Source organism: Odocoileus virginianus, chromosome 11 (genome assembly GCF_023699985.2).
Source record: "Odocoileus virginianus isolate 20LAN1187 ecotype Illinois chromosome 11, Ovbor_1.2, whole genome shotgun sequence".
Classification (NCBI taxonomy): domain Eukaryota; kingdom Metazoa; phylum Chordata; class Mammalia; order Artiodactyla; family Cervidae; genus Odocoileus; species Odocoileus virginianus.
In genome coordinates this window covers 19,146,275-19,169,155 of record NC_069684.1, presented here as the reverse complement: position 1 = coordinate 19,169,155, position 22,881 = coordinate 19,146,275, and the positions used below count along the sequence as shown (strand labels likewise).

The following is a 22,881-nucleotide window of genomic DNA, read 5'->3' as shown; positions in this document are numbered from 1 at the left end:
AAATATTGGGTTGGCAAACTAGTTCATTTGGGTTTTTCCATAAGATGTTGCAGAAAAACCAAAACAAATTTTTTGGCCAAGCCAACAACTGGTAAATTCTATACTGAAAGTACATCAGCCCTATATTTATCACAATGCTTCCTTAGATTATAAGCAACATGTACCAGGTAAGTGTTTTTATCCTTTTATTTCTCTATTAAAAAAAAAAGAGTCTCTATAAAAATAATTCATTTGAAATTCTTTAATTAGGTATACATTTTGTATCCAGCTCAAGTAATGGCATATGTACTCATAAGTATCTCTCTCTCTTTCACTCAGAAATACAGACGTGTCACTGTGGTGCAGCTATCAGAGTCAGGTGCAAAACACCTTGGGTGAGGCATACAAGCTAAAGTGTGGAATGACAGGGAATTATTAAGATGTGCTTTTGAGAAGTTCATAGTAGGAGAGAAGCCTGAATCATAAGTGTGAGATTACAACAGGGTATGATAAGCATAATGATAGGGGCATGTAGAAAGAGCGGTGGGAGCGACAGAACCCTTCCCAAAGGGGCTAGAGGGCATCTAGGGAAAAGGACATTTGAACTACATATTCAGAAGTCAAAATTCAGCCAGATGTAGACTCAAAATTCTTTCCAAAGGAGAACGCTGGCTAAAGCTCTTCCCCACAGTTCCTCTGATCCGATGACCACCTAAACATGTTACATGGCTTCTCTGTCGTTACATGATCTCACTGTCTTCCTCTGTGTGTCGCCGCACTGGGGCTTCATGCATTCCAAGGGCATCTCACACGGCAGCCAAGGAAAGAGCGGGAACTGAGGACCGAGGGCCTTGCTCAGGGATGTCGCTGTTATATGGAGCCCTCTTTGCAGTCACATGATCCTGGTTTCCTCCTATAACATGGGAGAGTCTTTCTTTTTAGGATTCAGTGGCTCAACAGGTTTGGAAGGATTTGGTAAGGGGATGCCTCCTTGAGTTCTATTGCTTGGAGAAGACAGGAAATTTAGCAAGTCAAATGGCAAAGGTAAAACCACTGTGGAAGGTTTCTCTGTGGACAAGGATTGAAGGGTGTGCAGGTACCGAAGCTGAGCAGCGGCTGGCGTGCCTGATAGAATCTCGGCTGCCATCCTCAGGGACTCAGAGGCGGCCTTCTCTCCTTCTGCAGCGATCATCTAGACAAGGGATGCGAGGAAAAACAATGTGATTTTTCTTCTTTGCTCCATGAAGGTTTTAATCCTACTTAGGGTGACTCAACAAACAAGCATTAGTATCTACTATGGGATAGGTGCTGCTAAGCACAGGGGAGCAGACTGCCTTTTTTCTTAAGATCTTGATCTAGGCAGCAAGATATACCATTAATTGTAATGGGCTTCCCAGGTGGCGCCTGGTAAAGGATCCCCCTGAAGTGTAGGAGATGCAAGAGGCTCAGGTTCAAATCCCCTGGAAGAGGAAATGGTAACTTACTCCAGTTATTTTTGCCTGAAAACTTCCATGGACAGAGGAGCCTGGTGGACTACCATCCATGGGGTCACAAAGAGTTCATTGTAACTTGTTGCAGAATTTGTTAAGGGCCATGACAAGTAGAGATGAAGTGTTAGGGGAGTTACTATGTCTGGTGGACCTTGGAAGAGTAGTAGGGTTTTGCCATTTTAGAGGAAAGGTTGGCCAGCATTCCAGGCAAAGACATGCAATTCTGAAAGAATGACTCCCAACTCAGGTTAGCATTTCAGAAGAAAAAGCACGAAAAAGGTCACCACCCGAATGTCCCCTTAAAGTGGGCAAAGAGCACTAGACTCAGAGATCTAGAAGCAGCTCTGCCCAGAGGACCACGTTCCTCCCCATCCTCGTTCACCAACGCTCCAAAGTTATCCATCCTCTTAGGTAGTTATGGGTTTTTCCTTAGCTAGTTTCTATTCTTTAAAGGGATAGAGCCCTCATTTGCCTCTTCCTGACACCCTTCCCACCCACATCCAATCATCTGGTAGCCACATCTTCTCGCTGGCACACCTGAGCAGAGGCCATGCATAGCACAGCCTCCCCTGGGCTCTAGAGATGAGGGAAGTGTGCTCTGACACGGTTGTTCCTCCAGAGCTTGCACAGAGCTAAGGATCCAGGCTTGGCTGTCATTAACCTAGAGGGGACAGGTGATGGATATCACCCAGGGAGAGATATCAGTGCTAGAGAAGAGCGATGGAATTCGGGGAGATGCATCTAGCGAGAGAGAGTGAAGGCAAGACTCAGGGAGGAGGAGGTCACTGTTATCAATAGCGTCAGAGAGAGGGTGTAACAGGGAAAAAGATGTTGCACTGGTCAGTTAGGAGGCTGTGAGCATGCCCAAGAAGAACAATTTTAATAGCATGGTGTGTGCACAAGCCAGAATCCCCCCAGCGCCTGGCTGGATAGGTGGGGAGCGAAGGGGCAATGTTCTCCATGAGGAGGCTTTCTTTTGGATTCTCTGGAGCTCCTCTGATGGTCCTCTGCTGTGCGGGATGATGGCCTGCTCAGGGCTGGCTCACCCGCACTTTGGCTTGCCTCTGGGCTTCAGCTTCCACCGCCAATGAGTGCTGCAGCCCGGCTGGCAGGCGCACGTCCTTACTGAAAGAGAAAGCGGGTGGGTGGGTTGTGTGCAGCACAGCTTTAGCAGCCGGAACTTTCAGACAGACCTGCCACCTTCTCTACGCTTGGTTCATGATACACAGCGGATTCTGATTTAGCAGAGTGCACCGCCCTACACCTCTGCACAGACAGTGGGCAGAGAAGAGGGGCTTAAGCATCAGTGCCTCCAATGTGGATTTCTATTATCACTGACGCTGTAGTAGAGCTGTGGTTTTCTCTTTACAAGTAAAGAAGATTTTGTGTTGATGTATTGGGTTGGCCCAGAAGTTTGTTTGAGTTTTTCCACAGCATCTTACAGAAAATGTGAATGAACTTTTTGGCCCACATATCACTATGATAATTTTCCCACTTAAAGTTTAATCTGAATGCTGGCTATTAAATTTGAATAATGAACAACAGCCTTGAAGAGTCATACTATTAATAACGAGGGAATTCATCTAAGTTGACAAAAGAGAACTGAATCGAAAAGGGTAGAACTGACCAAGTACTTAATGTACTGCATAAAAGATACAAAACTGGATTTTTCCTCCCTGATTGTAACTATAAAAAGTACATAGAAAACAACTTGGCAGTTCCTCAGAAAGTTAAATATGGAGTTACCAGATGATCCAGTAATTTCACACCTACGTACATACCCAAGACAAGTGAAAACGTGTTCACATATAAACTTGCACATGAATGTTCATTGCAGCCTGATTCATAAATGCCCCCAAAGTGGAAACAACCGAAATGTCCATCAACTGAGAGCAGATCGACAAAGTGTGGAGTAGCCAGTCACATGATGGAATATTATTCAACTGTAATAAGGAATGAAGTGCTGACTCATGTTACACCATGGAGGGGACACTGAAAGCATTATGGTGAGTGAAGGAAGCCAGACACAAAAGGCCACAGATTGTGTGGTTATGTTTATATTAAATTCCTAGAATAGCCAAATCTAGAGAGACAGAGAGGAGCCAGTGGTTGTCAGGGGCTGGGGGTTGAGGCAGAAATGAAGAGTTCCTGCTTAATGGATACAGGCTTCCTTTTGGAGATGATAAAAATATTCTGGAATTAAATGGGAGTGGTGGTTGTGTCACTCTGTGAATACACTAAAAACCACTGAGTTTCAATTTTAAATGGTTAAAAATGATGAGTTTTATGTTATGTGAATCTTACCTTAGAAAATGCTTAAATCCATAGAAAATATGACAGTTATTTACCCAGATGTTTATAGTGGCTGTGTTATGAGATAATATGTAAATTTTTCTTTCTTCCAAATTTATGCTAATATGGCTACAGTACTCATTCAATGAAAATAATTTTTCAAATAGAAGTTTTTAAATAAAATAAAATCAAATAAAAAAATAAAATCAAATAAACACTTGATATTTATAAAAAAATAAATAAAATCAAAATAGTTCCCTTTATCATATTGTTCTTCCTGGTTAACTTCCTACCCACATTTCTGTTCTCTCCACTTTGATTCCCCAAACACAGGTCACTGCATCCAAGGCAACCTGTGGGGGGAAGAGTTGAGACATCAGTGAGAACCTCTCGGTGAACTGATGGCCACTGCATCAGGGGCTGAGAAAGCACGTTTCTTCTGAAAGGACATTATGTCCTTCCCTTTTTCATTTTAACATTATAGTTAGTTAGTTCAGTCTCTCAGTCGTGTCTGACTCTTTGCGACCCCATGAATTGCAGCACACCAGGCCTCCCTGTCCATCACAAACTCCCGGAGTTTACCCAAACTCATGTCCATCGAGTTGGTGATGCCATCCAGCCATCTCATCCTCTGTCATCCCCTTCTCCTCCTGCCCCCAATCCCTCCCAGCATCAGGGTCTTTTCCAATGAGTCAACTCTTTGCAGGAGGTGGCCAAAGTATTGTAGTTTCAGCTTCAGCATCAGTCCTTAACATTATAAGGCCTGGCAAAAAAACTGTTTAGTTTGCACAGTGCCACTCAACAAATACTTGTGGAATTAAAGATGGTGGGGTAGGCTGACTAATGGCTCCTAAAGACATCCCTGGAACCTGTGAATGTTACCCTAAAAGAAACTCTGCAGATGCAATTTAAGTTCAAGGCTCTTAAAATGAAGGACTTATCCTGGATCTTCCCAGTGGGCCCAAAAAGCAACTGCAAGGGTCCTTATAAGAGAGAAGCATGGTTGGGGTGGGGGACATCTGGCTACAGAAGAGGAGAAGGTGATGTGATAATGCAAGCAGAGGTTGGAGTGCTGTGATTTGAAGATGGAGGAAGGGGCCATGATCTAAAGAATGCAGGCGGCCACCCAAAGCTGAAAAGGGCAAGGAAATGGATTCTCCTCTCCAAACCTCCAGAAGGAACCAGCCCTGCTAACACCTTGACTCTGGCCCAGTGAGACGTGTTTTGGACTTCTGGCCTTGAAACCATAAGACAAATTTGGTGGTGATTTGTGGTAATTTGTTACAAAAGCTATAAGAAATAATAGAGATGGTATGTTTGTTAAATTTGCTCTAAAATACATTTATTATTGGGGCTTCCCAGGTGGCGCTAGTGGTAAAGAACTCGCCAGCCAATGCAGAGATCTAAGAGATGTAGGTTCGATCCCTGCATCAGGAAGATCCCCTGGAGAAGGGAATGGCAACCCACTCTAGTATTTTTTCCTGGAGAATCCCATGGATAGAGGAGCCTGGCGGGCTACAGTCCATAGGGTCGCAAAGAGTTGGACACGACTGAAGCAACTTAGCACATAGCACATTTGTTAAATTTGTTCTAAAATGCATTTGTTAGGGAACCAGTATTTTTAGTCTCTCTCTCATAGGAAATTCTCTTCCATATAATATTCATTTACAGGAGCTTTCACTTCCTGTTGGTGGTACCCATCTCCCCTACCTCACCATCCCAGGAGTAGGAAGAAAATGAACTGTGGGTTCTGGAAAGGAGGGGCAGGCATGGAGCAATAGGTGGGCCATACTCTTTTTCCTTTTTAACTTATTTCTGATGATTTCTTGGGGACTAGATAGTTAGCTTAGTACACTGGGAACCCTGAGAAGACTAATTTGAGGGGTTGATGAGAGGAAGAAATGTTGAAAAAGACTTCACAGAGGAGGTGGCATCTTAAAGAACAATACACTCTTGCTGTGGGGAACAGGGAAGTATTTGGTGCAGTACTGTGCTGTGCTTAGTCGCTCAGCCACGTCCGACTCTGCGAGGAACAGCCCAAGAGGAGGCATGGAAGCACAGATACACTGAACGCTGGAGAAACACTCGCCTAGAGTATCAGACACACCAGAGGGAAGATGCCAAAGGTGAGGCTACAACAGTTGGGTCGTTTATTCACTCATCCAAAAACCCAGTGTCTGACTGCTGTGTAAGAGCCCAGAACCAAGTATTGAGGACAAAAAGATGAATAAAATATGACCCCTGACAGAATGGAGTCCAAGGTCTGGGAAAACAAATGTGTAAATACGTAAATTATAATTCCGCATAACAAGGGCAAGCTTGAATGTCAAGTGTCTGGACCTTGTCCATTATCCCTTGAGGACGGATGAACAGAAAGAGAGGGTTGAAGGGAGGATACAGGGGAGCACACGAGAGTGGTTTTTAAATTCCAGAGCAGCAGCTTCCGTGTGTCTTCTTGTTCTAACTCTCTCTTTTCAGCTTCTCTTATTTCCTGAATTCTTCCATTTTCACTAGGACGCTAATCGCAGTTTTATCAGTGATGAATTGGACAAGCCACAGACATTCGGACACCTCATTGTCTCAGCTGTGTCTGCCTAGGCCTCATCAAGAATAATCATTATCAGTGCCTTCGATCCTTTGTTGCTTCTGTTGGGGGTCTTCCTTTCAGCTAGACTTGATCATAACCTCCTAACTCAGTTCAGGGCCTGGCTGCCTCTTGGCCTCAGTGACAGCCTTCATCGCTGATGGTAATTGCCACTTGACTGGCCGGCTACCTAGAATGCTGCTCTGTTCCCATCTCTCCTCTGAACACCTGTCAACTTGTCTTGGTAAGAATCGCAGACACCCACCCTGACTGTGAGCGAAGTTGCTGAGCTTGCTCTCTGCAGGGCTAGATGCTGCTGCTTGTGAGGCAGTTCTTGTTTTTCTCTTTTCACCCCAACTCAATCAAATCTGGATCATTGATTGAGTAATTAACCACTTAAAGGTCTGTGATATTTTGCCTCCTTTAACCTGATAAAGTTTTTCAGTCTTTATCATTATTTACTTTTCTTGTTTCCCCAACTAGACTGTAAGGTCCCCAGATTCATTCCTTATCATCTTTTTATCCCACCGACCCCTCCTTCCAGCCACTGCGGGAGGGTGAGAAGAAAAAGTGTCACAATGACTGACTAATCGAACAGATGGTTGACTAGGACCGGTTCAGGGTCTGATTGGCAGCCTCTTAACTATTAGCTCCTTTTGGGACTGTACCTTTAACAGTGAATGCATGGCACATGGAAGATTTAGTAAATGGTCAATGAAGAAAGGAATAAAAGGTAAAGGGATATTTCAACATACTTGGTATTAAATTCATCTAAGTACCTTTACATCTTGAGCAATGTTCTTCCTCTCAAGAAGAATTTCTGTGAGGGATCGATGTGCTAGGAGACGCTTCATGGTGGTTTGCACAAGGAATTGGACAGCTTTGGACACATGAGCAAGACTGCTTAGGAGAAGAGAGGCATTTTCCATGCGGTAGTAGCAGATGGCATCTATCTCCATCACAAACATGTCTTTGGTTACAATCTGGGCAGAAAAAAAAATGTTAGATGACAGGCCTGATTCTTGGGCTTCTTTCCCACATAAGGATAGAGGGGTTAAATATGTTCAAAGGATATTTTCTCAGAGAAAGATACTAGTAAGAAAAAAAAAGGAAGAGTAGTTGGCTCAGTCTTTAATCAAAATAGATATTGAAAAAAATTATGGAGTTTGTATTAAATACACTAAACAACTCAATTTAAAGGAATCCTGTTATAAATCCTTTTGTAAAAAAATCAGGAATAATTTTCTTATATGATAACATCCAGTTGATTGTATATCAGGTCTTTTTAAACTGACGCCAAAAAAATCTGCTAAAAGAGCAACACATTCTGGGAAACCAGTACTCACGTGTATTGAGTGTGTATTTAGAGGGCAGCTTGTGATACATATCAAAAGCCCTAAGAGATGTATGTGTACAACATTTCCTTTTTTAGACAAAAGGATATATTTTAAGGACTTGACTGTAAAGATGTGATTCACAGTATTGCTTATTGTATGAAAGAATTAGAAATAGAGAATTCCCTGGCAGTCCAGTGGTTAGGACTTGGAGCTTTCACTGCTGGAGGTCTGGATTCAATTCCTGGTCTGAGAACTGAGATCCCATATCCCATGAGTGCCTGTGTGCTTAGTCATGTCTGACTCTTTGTGGCCCTTTGGGCTGTAGCCTGCCAGGCTACATGGAAAACTCCACGGGGTTTTCCAGGCAAGAATACTGGAGCGGGTTGCCATTTCCTTCTCCAGGGGATCTTTCTGACCCAGGGATCGAACCCACATCTGTGTCTCCTGCATTGCAGGTGGATTCTTTACCCGCTGAGTCATCAGGGAAGCCCATGCCATGCAGTGCAGCAGCCAAAAAAGTTTAGAAATAATATCAACAATAGGGAATTAGTTGAGTAAATTCCAGTTACTAAACTCAATTAGTTAAGTAAATTAATTGAGTAAAATCCACACAATGAAATGCTGTGTGTCTATTTAAAACAGAGGTAGAAACATAGCTAAAATAGAAAAAGATGGTAACAGTATATTTTTGAGTGATAAAGGATAGGTGACCAAATAGTATGTATGGTATAATTGATATGTATGATGTATATATGATATATATATATGTATATATGATGTGTGTGTGTGTATATATATATATATATATGTATATATATATACTTGTCTGAGAGTATAACCACATATATAGAAAAGTTTGAAGGATACATTCCAAAATAACAACTCTATGGGTAACAGGATTAGGTGTATGTTTTATTCCTTTTTTACATTTTATTATCTAAAATAAGCCTTTTAAACATATATCATTTTTATTCACATTTCTGTTTGCCAAAAGAAAGAATGAGAAAGAACCTCAAACTGAAAGTAGGAAACCATTTAGGAAAGGCTTATAAATCTGAATCAGTAACAGGAAAGTCTAGATGTTAACTCAACATTTAACTTTTAATTGTGGTAAAATGAACAGAACATCAAATTCACCATCTTAACCATTTTTACATGCACAATTCAGTAGAATTAAGTACATTCACATTGTTGAACAACAAGCATCCAGGATTCTTTTCATCTTGCAAAACTGAAACCCGCTGAACACCTCTCAGTTCTCTCCTCCCCCAGTCCCTACAACCATCCTTCACTTTCTGTTGCTCTGAATTTCACTACTCCAGGTTCCTCATACAGAAGGAATCAGACAGTATTTGTCTTTTTGTGACTGGCTTATTTTACTTAGCATAATTTACCAAAGGTTCATCCATGTTGTAGTATGTGCCAGAATTTCATTCCTTTTTAAGGCTGATTATTATTCCATTGTCAGTATTTGCCACATTTTGTTTATTCAGCCATTGATGGGCACGTGGATTACTTCCACCTTTGTGGCCATTGTGAAAAACTGATGTTATGCACACAGGTATACAAGCAGCTCTTCAATTAGCCTGCTTTCAATTCTTTGGAGTCTATATACCCAAAAGTAGAATTGGTAGATTATATGGTAATTCTATTTTTAATTTTTGAGTAACTGTTTTCTACAGTAACTGCACCATTTTACATTCCCACCAACAGTATACAAGGGTTCCAGTTTCTCTACATCTCTGCCCACACATTATTTTGGTTTTTTTCTTAATAATTGCCATCCTAATAGATGTGAGGTGGTATCTCATTGTGTTTTTTACTTGCATTTCTCTAATGATTTTAGTGACACAGAGCATCTTTTCCATGTTCATCGGCTATTTGAATATCTTCTTTGGAGAAATATGTCCATTCAAGTCAAGGTATGTACAATATATCATATATGGAGGGCAATCTTCTTTACTCAGTCATTCAATTTAAATACTAATTTTATCTAAAGAATACCATAACAGCAACATCCAGATGTATTTGACCAAATTATTGGGTACCATGCCTTAGTCAGGTTGACACATAAAATTAACTAAGGCCTTTGTCCATTTTACTTGGATTGTTTGCTTACTTGTTGAGTTATAAGGTTTAATATATTTTGGATATTAACCTCTTACAAGAGAGAATATTTGCAATTTTTCCCCATTCTATAAATTGTCTTTTCATTCTGCTGATTGTGTCCTTTGATGTATAGGAGTTTTAAATTTTGAGGTAAGCTCTCTCTCTCTTTTTTCCGCTTTTGAGCAAGAATAGTCATTTTCTTCTAGGCCAGAACTGGTAGAGTGCTTAACCAGGAAAAATGTAGACAGAAAGCAAAATCCCCTACTTACCTCATGAAATGGTATCTCCAAGGTTTGGAGACGAAGGTCAACCTTGTGGTAGGTATCCAGGCAGGGCAAAAAGAAGAAAAGGCCTAGAGTGGGGTAGGGGGCAAGGGAAGTGACAGGTGAATAGCTGGCATGGAGGCTGTTTGGGGTTCACTTTTTTGGTGTCACGTTGAATGCTGCATCACTTTTCTTAGCCTCCATGGTCTATGCATAGACCATTGGGCCATCACACCTCCACCCTGTGTTGTGTTTGTTGTTGCTAAGGTTACCAAATAATTTGTTGTTCCATATGGGACATGTTTAAGGGTGAAAGGAAAGGACTACACTGGGACAACAGGCATAGTAAGGGATTATACTCAGTAAAATGGGCTGTATGGTCAGCTTGATCATGGTGCTAACCTGTCCAGATCTTGGGTTACACATCTGTCTTCTTCACCAGATTTAAACTCTCTTAACAAGAGTGTCTTATGCATTATTGTTAGCATTAGTGCCTAACTAGTGCCTTTTAGGTGCTCTATAAAAAACTAGTTTTTCAATCCATGTGTGTACCAAGGTGACAAACTTTATTTTTTTTTTTATTTTTTTTTTTTTTTTTAGATTTATTCCTAGTTTTTTTTTTTTTTTTTTTTTTTTCTTCCATTTATTTTTATTTGTTGGAGGCTAATTACTTTACAAGATTGCAGTGGTTTTTGTCATACATTGAAATGAATTAGCCATGGATTTACATGTATTCCCCATCCCGGTCCCCCCTCCCACCCCCCTCTCCACCCCATCCCTCTGGGTCTTCCCAGTGCACCAGGCCTGAGCACTTGTCTCGTGCATCCAACCTGGGCTGGTGATCTGTTTCACCCTAGATATACATGTTTCGATGCTGTTCTCTTGAAACTTCCCGCCCTCGCCTTCTCCCACAGAGTCCACAAGTCTGTTCTATACATCTGAGTCTCTTTTTTCTTTTTTTGCATATAAGGTTATCGTTACCATCTTTCTAAATTCCATATATATGTGTTAGTATACTGTAATGGTCTTTATCTTTCTGGCTTACTTCGCTCTGTATAATGGGTTCCAGTTTCACCCATCTCATTAGAACTGATTCAAATGAATTCTTTTTGATGGCTGAGTAATATTCCATGGTGTATATGTACCACAGCTTCCTCATCCATTCGTCTGCTGATGGGCATCTAGGTTGCTTCCATGTCCTGGCTATTATAAACAGTGCTGCGATGAACATTGGGGTGCACGTGTCTCTTTCAGATCTGGTTTCCTTGGTGTGTATGCCCAGAAGTGGGATTGCTGGGTCATATGGCAGATCTATTTCCAGCTTTTTAAGGAATCTCCACACTGTTTTCCATAGCGGCTGTACTAATTTGCATTCCCACCAACAGTGTAAGAGGGTTCCCTTTTCTCCACACCCTCTCCAGCATTTATTGCTTGTAGACTTTTGGATAGCAGCCATCCTGACTGGTGTATAATGGTATCAAGGTGACAAACTTTAGAGCCAGCAACCTCTGTGTGGTATTTCTTATAATGGGAGCCCCAGAGGTAATCAGAACAGCAGCATCATGATATCAGCCTCTGGTTGGCTAGTTAGTCCTCACCCACCCAGTATAATGTATAGGGTGTCTGACCATAGGTCCTAACCTACTTCCTACTCCAGCCAGTCTGGCCCTGGCATATTGCTCTCTTTTGGTCGCTAGTGACCTGGTGGTAATGCTCTCTGAAGAATTTCTTAATAACCGGTGTTACAAATAACAGACTGAAAAATGAAGATATCATGAGTCAAGTTACTTCATGTAGTCTGAGGGTCATATTACAAATATACATGAATTGATGAAATTGGCAAGTCTCTTGCGGGAGGTGGGGTGTAAAGAAGATTGTTCTCACCAGGGCCTTTGGCTCTTCCAGGAAGCAGATGTCCCAGTCGGAATATAATTACTCTCTCATACTCCTGTACAACCTAAAGGGAAATGTAATTATTTTTGAATAACTCTAAGAGAGAAAAATGAAGTCTTCAAAAGACCTTGGCATGAAAATGATTATAAGTATCAGAAATCTCTTGTTTTGAGAACCAAGAAAAAATTTCTCTTAAAACTTACATTTTCAAAATACATACTTAGTAAATGTAGAATTTCAGGAACCAATGAAAAAGTATATTGGCCATGTTAATTTTTGAGCCTATGGACAGAATTTTGATTAAGGATTCATGATTGTCTAAAAAATAATCGCTTCCACCAAATCAAAGAAATCACAGCATATTTAACCTTGTATTTTTGCTGTGACTGATGCATTAATAGCTTTTACATGAATCCCTTATTAGCTACATACAAACCTTATGGCAGCCATGCAGGTGCTCAGATCACCCTTCAAGAAGAGCCTGCAACCAACTATATGTTGTCTGTAGGTGACACACTTTCTAGTCAAAAGTACAAATAGGTTGAAAGTAAAAGGATAGAAAAAACTACACCACAGAGTAACCAAAAAATAGCAGGACTGACTACACTGATATCAGACAAAATGGAGTTTAAAACCAACACACCAAAATGTTACTAGTGATAAAGAGGGACATTGTGAAATGGTAAAAGTGTCAATGCATTAGGAAAATATAACAACAGTAAACATGTATGTACCTAAAAATGGAGCTCCAGCATTCTATCTACCAAAAGAAGATAAAAATAGACAATTCAACAATAATAGTTAGAGACTTTACTATCCCACTTTCAATTGAGGGTAAAAGAACTAGACAGAAGGTCAACAAAGAAAGAAAAGATTTCAACAACACCATAAGTAAACTAGAGCTAACAGAAAAAAAAAAGTAAACTAGATCTAACAGATATCTGTGCATAATTCCACTCAACAATAGAAGAGTACATATTCTTTTCATGAAAACATGGAACATCTCCAGGACAAACCATAAGCTAGGCCATTTAAAAAAACCTCAATAAATTTAAAAGGATTGAAACCACACAAAGTATATTCTCCTATAACAATGAAATGTGATTAGAAATCAATAACAAAAAGATATTTGGGAAATTAAATCATATACTCTAACCGACAGGCCAAAGAATTTATCACAAAAGGAATTGAAAAACACTTTGAGATGAATGAAAACAAAACCTCATGATACCAAAATGAATGGGATGCAACTAAAGCAATGCTTAGAGGAAAATCTATAGCTGTAAATATCTATAATAAATGAGGAGAAATATCTGAAAACAATACACTAATTTTTTGATGTTAGAAACAGAAGCACAAACTAAACCCAAGGTAAGCAGAAAGAAAAAAATTATAGTGGAAATAAATGCAATGGAAAATAGAAAAACGTTAGAGAAAATTAATTGAACCCATAGTTGAACCCAAAGAACCATAGCTGGTTCTTTGAAAAGTTCAACAAAATTGACAAATATTTGGCTGGACTGACCAAGAAAAAAAAAAAGATTTAAATGCTGAAATCAGGAGCCAAAGAGGAATGACAGAGACATCACTACTATCCTTATAGAAATAAAAAAGATTATAGATGAAAATACTACAAAAAACTACACACCAACAAATTAGATAACAAGTGAAACTAAACAAATTCCTACAGAGTCATAAACTACCAAAACTGATTCAAGAAGGAAAAATAAAAGTGAAAAAGGCCCAGAATTAAAAGATTGAATTAGTAGTTTAAAAATTTCCAACAAAGAAAAGTCCAGGGCCAGATGACCTCACTGGTAAATTCTGCCAAACACTGAAAGAGGAATTATCAGCAGTTTACAAATTCTCCCAAATAGTTGAAGAGGAGGGAAATCTTCCCACATCATTCTCTGAGGCCAGGATTACCCTGATACCAAAACAAGACAGAGACATCACATGAAAGGAAAAGTATAGACCAATATCTCTCATGAATATAAATGCAAAACTCCTCAACAAGACAACAAGCAATCTGACTCCAAAAACATATTAAAAGGTTTATACACCCTAGCCAAATGGGACTTATTCTAGGAATATATAGTTGATTTAACACCCAAAATTCAATGAATATAATATACCACACTAGGAGAATAAAGAGCAAATATGTCATCATCTCAATGGGTGAAGAAAAGGCATTTGACAAAGTCCAACACCCTCTTAGGAAGATGAAGGAGAAGAGGAGGAGGAAGGAGAGCTTTCATGAAATTGGCAACAGCCTCAGCAGCATCTGCAGCATTCCCGCCAAAGACATGCTCCTCCTGGCTGCTCCGGCCAGTGACTAAGAATGGCAGGGCCTGGCCATTTCTGTCCATTGTGAAACTCATCTACGAGGCAAACTTTGCTCAGGAGATCCCTTTCAGTAGGGCCAAGACTTTCCTGAAGGCACCCCACAGTCTTGAGGCTCCTTCTGTCCAATCCTTCCTTCCCCTTCTCAGATCACAGGTGTTAGATCTGCATCATTCTCTGAAGGCTTTCCCCTCCCTACTTCTCAATCTTTCATCCCTTGCACTTCTAATTTCATCTTGGTATGTTCTTCCCGAACAGACACAAGTCTTCATTTACTTCAGGGGCAGTTTCAGACACACGTAACCACATGTGTGTGTGTGCCAAGTCACTTCAGTTGTGTCTCATTGTGATCCTATGGACTGTTGCCTGCCAGGCTCCACTGTCCATGGGATTCTACAGGCAATGATACTGGAGTGGGTGGCCATGCCCTCCTCCAGGGGATCTTCTGGCTCCAGGGATCAAACCTTCACCTCTTCTGTCTCCTGTATTGGCAGACAGGAGGGGTCTTTACCACTAGCACCACCTATGGGCCCAAGATGTTTGTCATTCGTGACCTCTTAAAGCTGCCTGAGGTTTCCTGATGTGTTAATAACAGGCATCATGTCCTATTCTGGGCTGGTCTTTGTGTTAGTATAGAGTGTAGATCAACTGGATATAGGTCCTATTTGAAGGGGCTCTCAGTCTAATGGCAGAGATTTAAGTGAGTGAAAGTTGCTCAGTGATGTCCGACTCTTTGGGACTCCATGGCCTATATAGTCCACGGAATTGTCCAGGCCAGAATACTGGAGTGGGTAGCTGTTCCCTTCTCCAAGGGATCTTCCCAACTCAGAGATCAAACTCAGGTCTCCCTCATTGCAGGTGGATTCTTAACCAGCTGAGCCACCAGGGAAATCCAAGAATACTGGTGTGAGGACTGGGTATCCACAAATACTATACTTGTGGTAATTGCTAGAATGGATGTGAAAGTTGGGGGAGATGCGAGCACAAGGAAGGGAATGACAGTCTGGAGGTAACAAGGAAAGTTTCTCCATTATCTTTGAGCAGGTATAAAAGAGTAAGAGCTCTTCTGCAAGGTGAGTGGAAATGAGTGCATTCCATGCAAAGCAGACAGCAAGTACCAAAACACAGAAATGAGAGTGGACATGGGGTGGCCAGTGAGAGGTGCCAGGAAATTACTTGTTAGGTCCTCATGGAATCTCACCTTTATGCAGAACCAGATAGAAAAAGGGAAGGTCACGATGATGAAGAGCAGGGATATGAGGACAAGAAGCCACTCACAGGCCCCTAAACTGGAAGACTTGGTACCTTGAAAAAAGAAAAAGAATAATTATATTGTAACTTCACCACATTTATTGACTAGCACCTGTAGCTCAGTCCTTGATATTAGGGTCGGATCAGTTTGTAGACTTTGCTGGAAACAGTAGAATGAGCTGGACATCAGTGTGGTCATTTCCCAGAGCCTATCAGTGTGATGGGCTTTGGGGGCTGATCGAAGGTGGACCAGGCTCCTGGAAAGGCAGCGGTGGGTACCCTGGAACAAGCACAGCATCTGGACATGTGGTCTGGGCTCCAGTTCTGGTGCCACCATTTTCTGTTCAAATGGCCTTAAGCAAGGCATTCTACCTCTCAGTTTCCTCATCTATTCAAGGAAATGCTATTCATCGTATGACTATTTCATAATAATTGTCTCATGGGATATTTCATATCTGGCATAAGGATGAAATAATGTATACACATAAAAGCACTAAACTATTTTCTTTTCTGTGTGTGTGGTGTTGTTATTTGAAGTGATTCAAAACACATGTGTCCAGTGGCTTATCTTCCCTGAAATTACAACCCCATCTATCACTTGCTCCAATAACTGAAATTTCTCCATGAGAGCCCCTTCTTGTTTTCTTTTTGTTTTTTGTTTTTGTTTTTTTGGCTGCACCCCCACAGCATGTGGGATCTTAGATCCCCCTGACCAGGGACAGAACCAAGGGCCCCCACAGGGAAGGTTCCAACTCGTAACCACTAGACTACCAGAGAATTCCTGGGAGCCCCTTCTTCGGGTAAAGGTGAGGATCTTTAGACAATCTCTGAAAATCACCTTTGTGGGGTAATATTAGCCCATCTGTGCCTATCAAAATGTGATAAGGAACTGGATTACAGACCATCCAGGTTGCTTGAGTGATAAATGAAATGGTATTTATATCAGGCAAAGTTCATCTCAAGAACACAAGCTTCTTAGGGCCTTGTCTTATTTACACTCTGTCCCAGGACTAGAATGGTGCCTGAAACATACACTCAGTAAATAATTCTTGAAAGTGATTTAAATGCAATAGTTACAGAAATCTCAAGAATTTTAATCTTTAGGTACTAGAATATTTGCCAAAGGGACACTATTTGTCAGTTTAAAAAAATCTCATAGAGAACTAGAATGTGACTAAAGATTACAAATGATAAGAAGTCTATTTTTAAGAGAAGGGATGGAAATGGATAACTAATTAGTGGGCCTGAAAATTTTATTTCCATGCTGGGAAAATAACTGGAAAGGTCATCACCAAACTGATGTGCAGATTAATTGAAGAGGGCAGATAAACAAGATGCACCAGCACAAAACTAACCTCAGTGCTAAATGCCAATCTGTGGTGGTTCCCAAATGGTGTCCCACAGAACACTAGTCCCACAGGGTGCTCCACAGATCAAGGGTTCCCGGAATAAATGAGTTTAGAAAATACTGTTTATGGTGTTCCCCTCCTGCAGCTCCCAACAGTCATGAGCATACTGAAGCTAGGAGAATCCCTTCAGCAAAGAAGCCTTCTAAACTTTAACCTAGTATTTCCCAAAATTTGACCAGGTGATGTTTTCTCCAAACAAATTCATGTTCCATGGAATTTATTTCTCATGCAACCTGTTTGGGGAGAGATGACTCTATCAGCATCACATTGGTTTTTACAATATTCTTTCCTGAGAGCAATAGTAGTGTTCTTGCCATGTTTAAACATGTTTATAACAATATTTCATTTGCCAGTGATAAGCATGGTAAGTAAAAATAAATAAATGCACATACAGACAAAATTTACATTTTGTAAGTGAAGAAAGTCCTCAAAATTCCTTCATATCATAGTTAGGGATATGAACAGAAAACTAATATCTGTACCCAAATATAACTTATAAGTTTTACTAACAAAGTATTTTTCTCTTAGAATGAGTTCCTTGAACATCCAGTTTGTTAGGTTTAAATGAATAATGAAACATTACATGTTAAAGCCAGAAGAGCCTTTAGATATGCCATAGTGCGAGAATCCCCAACATTTCAATGAAGTGAAGCTTCTTTTTGTTTCTCCCAATCTTAGGTAGCCTGGTAGAAACGGTAGAAATGTGGTGCTACATGAGGAGGAGAGGGGGTATGGCTGTGTCTGCTCCCCTTTCCTCTGGGAACCACAGAAAGCTCCCAGTCAAGGGCTCAGCAAGCCGGTCTCATTCTTAAGATGACTCATCCACTACTTGGAGGGCTGCTACCTGTAGTCACTTTATAACTGAAGAGACTGAATGAGACCCACAGTGTGAAGCTACTAGCCCAAGGCCACCGCTAGATGGTGGCAGTGCTGGAACCATGACGAGAAGTCAGGCACAGCACCCGGCAAGGATGGGCTTTTCATCTGGGATTCTGGCTTCTCTAGTTTCCACCTGTAGGTATTGGGCAAGTTACTTAATTTCTCAGCATTTTTTCTTATCTGTGCCATAGGAATGATACTACTCAGTAAAGCACTTAGCTTGTGCCTGGCACAAAGTAGGGGTCCAAAAATGGGGCTCCCTTCCTTTCCTATCCCACCCATATGATCTGAAGCACAATACTTAACCAGATCTCTAACCTCAGCATTAATGTAGCAGTGAATCCAATAACCCTTTAATAATCAGAAATTTCTGATTCATGAAAAGGTATCAGGTAGGCAAAACAGCATTTACATAGTCAACATAAACCGCAGCCCAACTGCTGGAATCTTTCTCAAGTCATAGCTTTCAATGCTATAGCATATAGGGCAGTGCTGCTCACTGGGAAATGTTAAAATTTAGCAGTCAGCAGAATGTAGTATAACACTATTCCTTATTTACCTTCCTTTAAAGTTAAACTTCCTTCATCCTGTAATTAAGGTAATGAGTTTTTTCTTCATTCATTATAAGATGGATTGGAACCAGGGACTTCCCTGGTGGTCCAGTAGTTAAGATTCCACCTTCCACTTCAGGAGGCATGAGGTCAGTCCCTGGTCAGGGAACTAAGGTTCCACATGCCACAAGATGTGGCCAAAAAAAAAAAAAAAAAAAAAGGATTGGAAGCAGATAAAGTTGTTCCTGAGAGTTGTTTCGCCTGCAGAAGCCAGAGACCCTTTTCCCTGTGATTCCCTCCCTTTGGTCTAATTTGCCTCTTTTAGCTTGCAAAGATTCTTGCTCTGGGCATTTATATTATATGTATACTTTCCAGGCTTTGTGTAAGATAAGCACTTTGAGTGTTTATCTTAGCTCATTTTATGTGAGTTCATTTTAATGTTTATGTTAGCTCATTTTAGCCTCACAATTACCCTCTGTGGTGGGTACTGTTGGTGTCCCCATTTGATAGATGGGTAAGGCTCTGCCTATGATCAAATGGTTAGCTGAGACCTGGCTTTTCTTTACTTGGCTCTATGTCTCTACTTTTTAGAGAGAATGATCAGCGCAAGGAAAGTGTAAAATGCTTTTAGGTTAAGTCTGATGAAAAGCCGAGAATAAGCTACAAACCACCCTGAATCATCAGCTTGTGCATTTCTTAAACTAAGGGCCCACATACTCCCAACCACAGAAGCAGCTGCAAGGTTCCTTCGGCATATTGGTCCCCAACCTGGACCACACTCCCTCCCACCTCCCAACCGTGGCTGACCCCTGCGAACAACGGTATTTAGTGGATGTTATTTGTATTTCTTCTGATGCATTTTGGTCTCCACCACTGGTGGGTCAGCGGGTCCTAACTCGCTGTCTTTCATTTCCTGGGAATCTAAGCAGGTCCAGCCGGCTGCTCTGACCTCTGTAGCTCTCAGGGCGGTGACTCGTTGCATCCCAACTGGCATTTCTTGGGTACCACTTGGAAAGATCGCACCCCCTCCCGGGGCCTCAGCCTGCCCGCTGTACCTTCCTCGGGCCGCTCGCTCTCCAGCAGCGCCACCACTTCGGTGCCCTCTTCGCCAGAGCCCCGGACTTCATCCACGTCCACCACAGTGGCTGCCGGCGCTCGGGGCTCGCCCGGGCTCCCTGCCCGCCCGAGGGCCGGCTGCTCCCGCTCGGCATCCCGGCGCCCGCGGCCCCGGCCGCCCCTGTCTGTCTTCGCCCTCTTGCTCTCCTTGTGCGAGGAGCCGCTGCCTCTCCTGTGGGCGTCTCTGGAGGAGCTCCTAGCCCTCTTCTCCATCCTCAGAGCGACGCGGCCCGGGAGTGCGGTTCCTGCGGCGTGACTTGGCAGGGATGCAGGCGCCCCGCTGGGGGAGAATATAATGTCTGTGGCCGGGGGCGGGACCCCAGAGGTGTGCGGGCGGGGCTCTGCTCAAGTGAAACCCGGACCGCTGTTTCTCAGAGGAGCCGGGATCAGGGCGCGCGCCCTTGAGACTCGGCGCCACCTTCAGCAGTGAGTTTGTGTGAGAGCCCGTGTGCCAGGTTACAACGTTTTAAAATGTGTTTCTAGAGACGAACATTTGAGCTGAAATACCACGCAGGCCCGCAAACTGCTGAAGGTGTGATGGCACTTTGCTTTACGATTTGTTAATATTGTATGAATTAGAATATGTGGTCCTCGCGTAAGGCTAGAGAGATGAAGGGGCAGAAAAGGTTGTCCAATTACGGTAACTTTAAGGTAAAATGAGAAACTTCTCTCCAAGCAGCACCTCTCCCCCCGCCTCCTCCCTTAAGATCTTCTCAAGGTTACCTTTCCTCTCTCTCCTAATTTACTTTATGTCCTGGCCCTACTCTTTCCGCCGAAGATTTCGCAGGTAAAGGTGTTGGCTGACTACTCCTGGGAAGATTCACATTTTAAAAGAGGCGAAGCGGGGGTGGGGGTGGGGGTGCGGAATTCTCCCAGACCTCTACTTACACACACATGCTTTCTTATTTATATTTCTTTTTTATTATTTTACTAATGCTTAAGGCTGCTGATGTTACTTCTTGAAGAATCAGAAGAGAAGGGATCTGATTTAACTTTTCTTAGGAGAGGACTACTTTTGTTCTTGGCTAAACCCTGTTCCCATGCTTCCTTCATGAAGGCAAGAGTTTTGCTTTTTTAAGCCTTACTGGCCATCTCCACTCAGCAGTACACTGGGGTAGCTGCCCCACCTGCATCTGAGGAATTTGAAACATTAAATGGATCTATTTCTTTTTTATTTTCTATTAATAATTTCTCACCGAATAGGAGGTTGGTCTGGATAACCAAACTCAAGATTTATGATTCTACACAAATAGTTCATTACAGTATGGTAGAGATAACAATCACTTAGTTTTAATTTTCCAATATTTATTGAGTTCACATAGTGATAGCTTTTTTTCTTTCTCAAAAACTTTATTAAAGAATAAGGACTGGGAGACTTCCCTGGTAATTTTGGGTAAGACTCCATGTTTCCAAAGCAGGGACTGCAGTTTCTGAAGTAACTTAAATTGACTCTGGAAAAACCATTCCACTATTTTCTTCCATATATTCTGAGTTAGGTCACTGGGAATATAATAATTAAAAAATCAGTAATAAAGTCATTCAAATAGATGTTTTTTTACTGTCTAAACCTAATTATTGTGTGGACTACATAGGGAGGGTAAATGTTTCTTTTCAAGTGCCTGACTCAGTATTTTTTCCCCGTAACAGTATACTGAAAAAATTTTTGAAGTTGCATTTGGCCCAAAGGGGGAAAATATGATTATTTAGTAGTCACTCAAAATTAATAGTTACTATTAAACATAGCTGGTTTATCATCTTTAAAGGTTTTCCTATTTGGAAAAGCATGAAACTGTAGCATTTATTAATTTTTTCTTATCTTTTGATTCTGTTATGGGTTAATTTGACCTAGAGTCCTAGCTGTAGACTCTTAAACTAAAATTGTACCTCAATTTTTGAACCAAGAATTGGCAGGATATCTGGCCAAATTACACTCTCAAAGCTGTACCTTCTCCCCCAATAAGATTTCTTGTAGGAGAAAAATTGATGAGAAAAAGCCATACTTGATTGTTGCAGCCCATGATGGATACTTGTTCTCAATCTCCTCTGCTGTTATAGAATCACTACTTCATTTTCTATATCCATTTATAACAGTAACACAAGTATCTGCTTATATCACAAGGCTCTTCGGATTATGAATGACAATGACAATATCTGAGAAAGGGGGTAACATTCCGTGTTTAAAAAAAGTCAACATGCTGAGTGCTGAGGTAGCAGCACAAGTCTCCAGCTGGCTGGCCTCATCTCTTCTTAAAATAATGATGCTGTTTTCTTTTAGATTCCTTTTTAATTGAAAGTGTGTTGATCATCCCTTTGCTGAAAATATTATATATGCACAGCTTTAAACTCTTAATACATTAGCCCTTGTTTGGGTTTGTTATGAGGCTGACCTCTGTGGGGACGGAGTTACTAGGAGAGGGAGAGGAGCAATTAAAGTCACTGGCTTTGAGTTTGTTTCTAAGACAAAGGTCATGAAAGATTTTGAGGCTTTCTAAATTAATATACTTATTCTCATTTAGCAGCTTGAAATTTTGTATCTACAATGAAGACTGAATATTTATACATCTTGTTTAATGGAAAAGTTGGAATTCATTATCACTAGATAAAATTGCAATTATTATTTTAAATCTGGAAGAAACTACAGGGACTTAAATTTGACTTTCTCAATTTGTAGGTGGCAGAGAAACCAACCAGGAGGGCACAGCAGTGGTCTAGGAAAGCGATGCTGATGAGAGCTGGCTTTGGCTGTGGGGATGGCTTAGATGCAGGGAATTTATTTCTGAGGTAGAGAAATAGCAGAATTTGGTGACTGCATGGAGTTATGAAGGGGGTGGTGGGGGTGAGGGGATAGAAGACTTAAGAGATTTTGACCTTTATAGGTTGAGCAGTTGGTAAATAACTGCAGGCATCTCTGTCAGACCCACTTCTCCTAACTATACTGCTCTCAAGTGTTTCAAGTTCTGGCCTTCTTTGCCTGGAGAGGCAGTTGTCTACCTGTTAGGTGTAGGTAAGACTGCCTTGACTTTTCTCTCATGAACTCACTTCACATAGTGAGCACTTACTGTATGTTTAGCGCTGCTCACCTCTGAGAATGTAAAGGTAAGACATGTCCTTGAGGAACTTAAGAGAGTCTAACAGGGAGAAACAGATGTGTAAACATATAGGTGTGATAGTGTATGTTATGACAGATCTACAGCAGGTTTTCTCTGCCGCAGCACTGTTGACCTTTTGGACTAGATAATTCTGTTGCAGGGGACTTTACTGTGTAAGATCTTTAGCAGCATCTCTGGCCTCTACCCACCACAAGATGTCAGTAGTTCCAACCCCCAGACATTGTCAAGTGTCCCATGGGGACAAAATTGCTCTTGGTTGAGAACCACAGATATCT

The 22,881-nt window shown here is 41.4% G+C and overlaps 1 protein-coding gene across 1 annotated transcript; it reads right to left on the bottom strand.

The window, feature by feature from the left end:
• Nucleotides 1-226: 226 nt before the first annotated feature.
• On the bottom strand, nucleotides 227-19,904 carry NPHS2 (NPHS2 stomatin family member, podocin). Its single transcript, XM_020868856.2, has 8 exons — nucleotides 19,436-19,904; nucleotides 15,492-15,595; nucleotides 11,939-12,011; nucleotides 10,061-10,143; nucleotides 7,125-7,328; nucleotides 4,059-4,114; nucleotides 2,516-2,594; nucleotides 227-1,171 (listed from the first exon to the last, which is right to left on the bottom strand). Exons 1-8 carry the CDS (start codon nucleotides 19,707-19,709, stop codon nucleotides 893-895), a joined length of 1,152 nt encoding a protein of 383 aa, XP_020724515.1. The 5' UTR covers nucleotides 19,710-19,904; the 3' UTR covers nucleotides 227-892.
• Between the last annotated feature and the right edge of the window lie 2,977 nt (nucleotides 19,905-22,881).

Coding starts and splice junctions, on each gene's coding strand:
- NPHS2 (XM_020868856.2), bottom strand. CDS start 19,709: ATGGAGAAGAGGGCTAGGAGCTCCTCCAGAGACGCCCACAGGAGAGGC. Junction 15,596..19,435: donor GAGCGAGCGGCCCGAGGAAG/GTACAGCGGGCA, acceptor TCTTTTTTCAAG/GTACCAAGTCTTCCAGTTTA. Junction 2,595..4,058: donor AAAGTGGAGAGAACAGAAAT/GTGGGTAGGAAG, acceptor TTTCTCTTTCAG/TAAGGACGTGCGCCTGCCAG.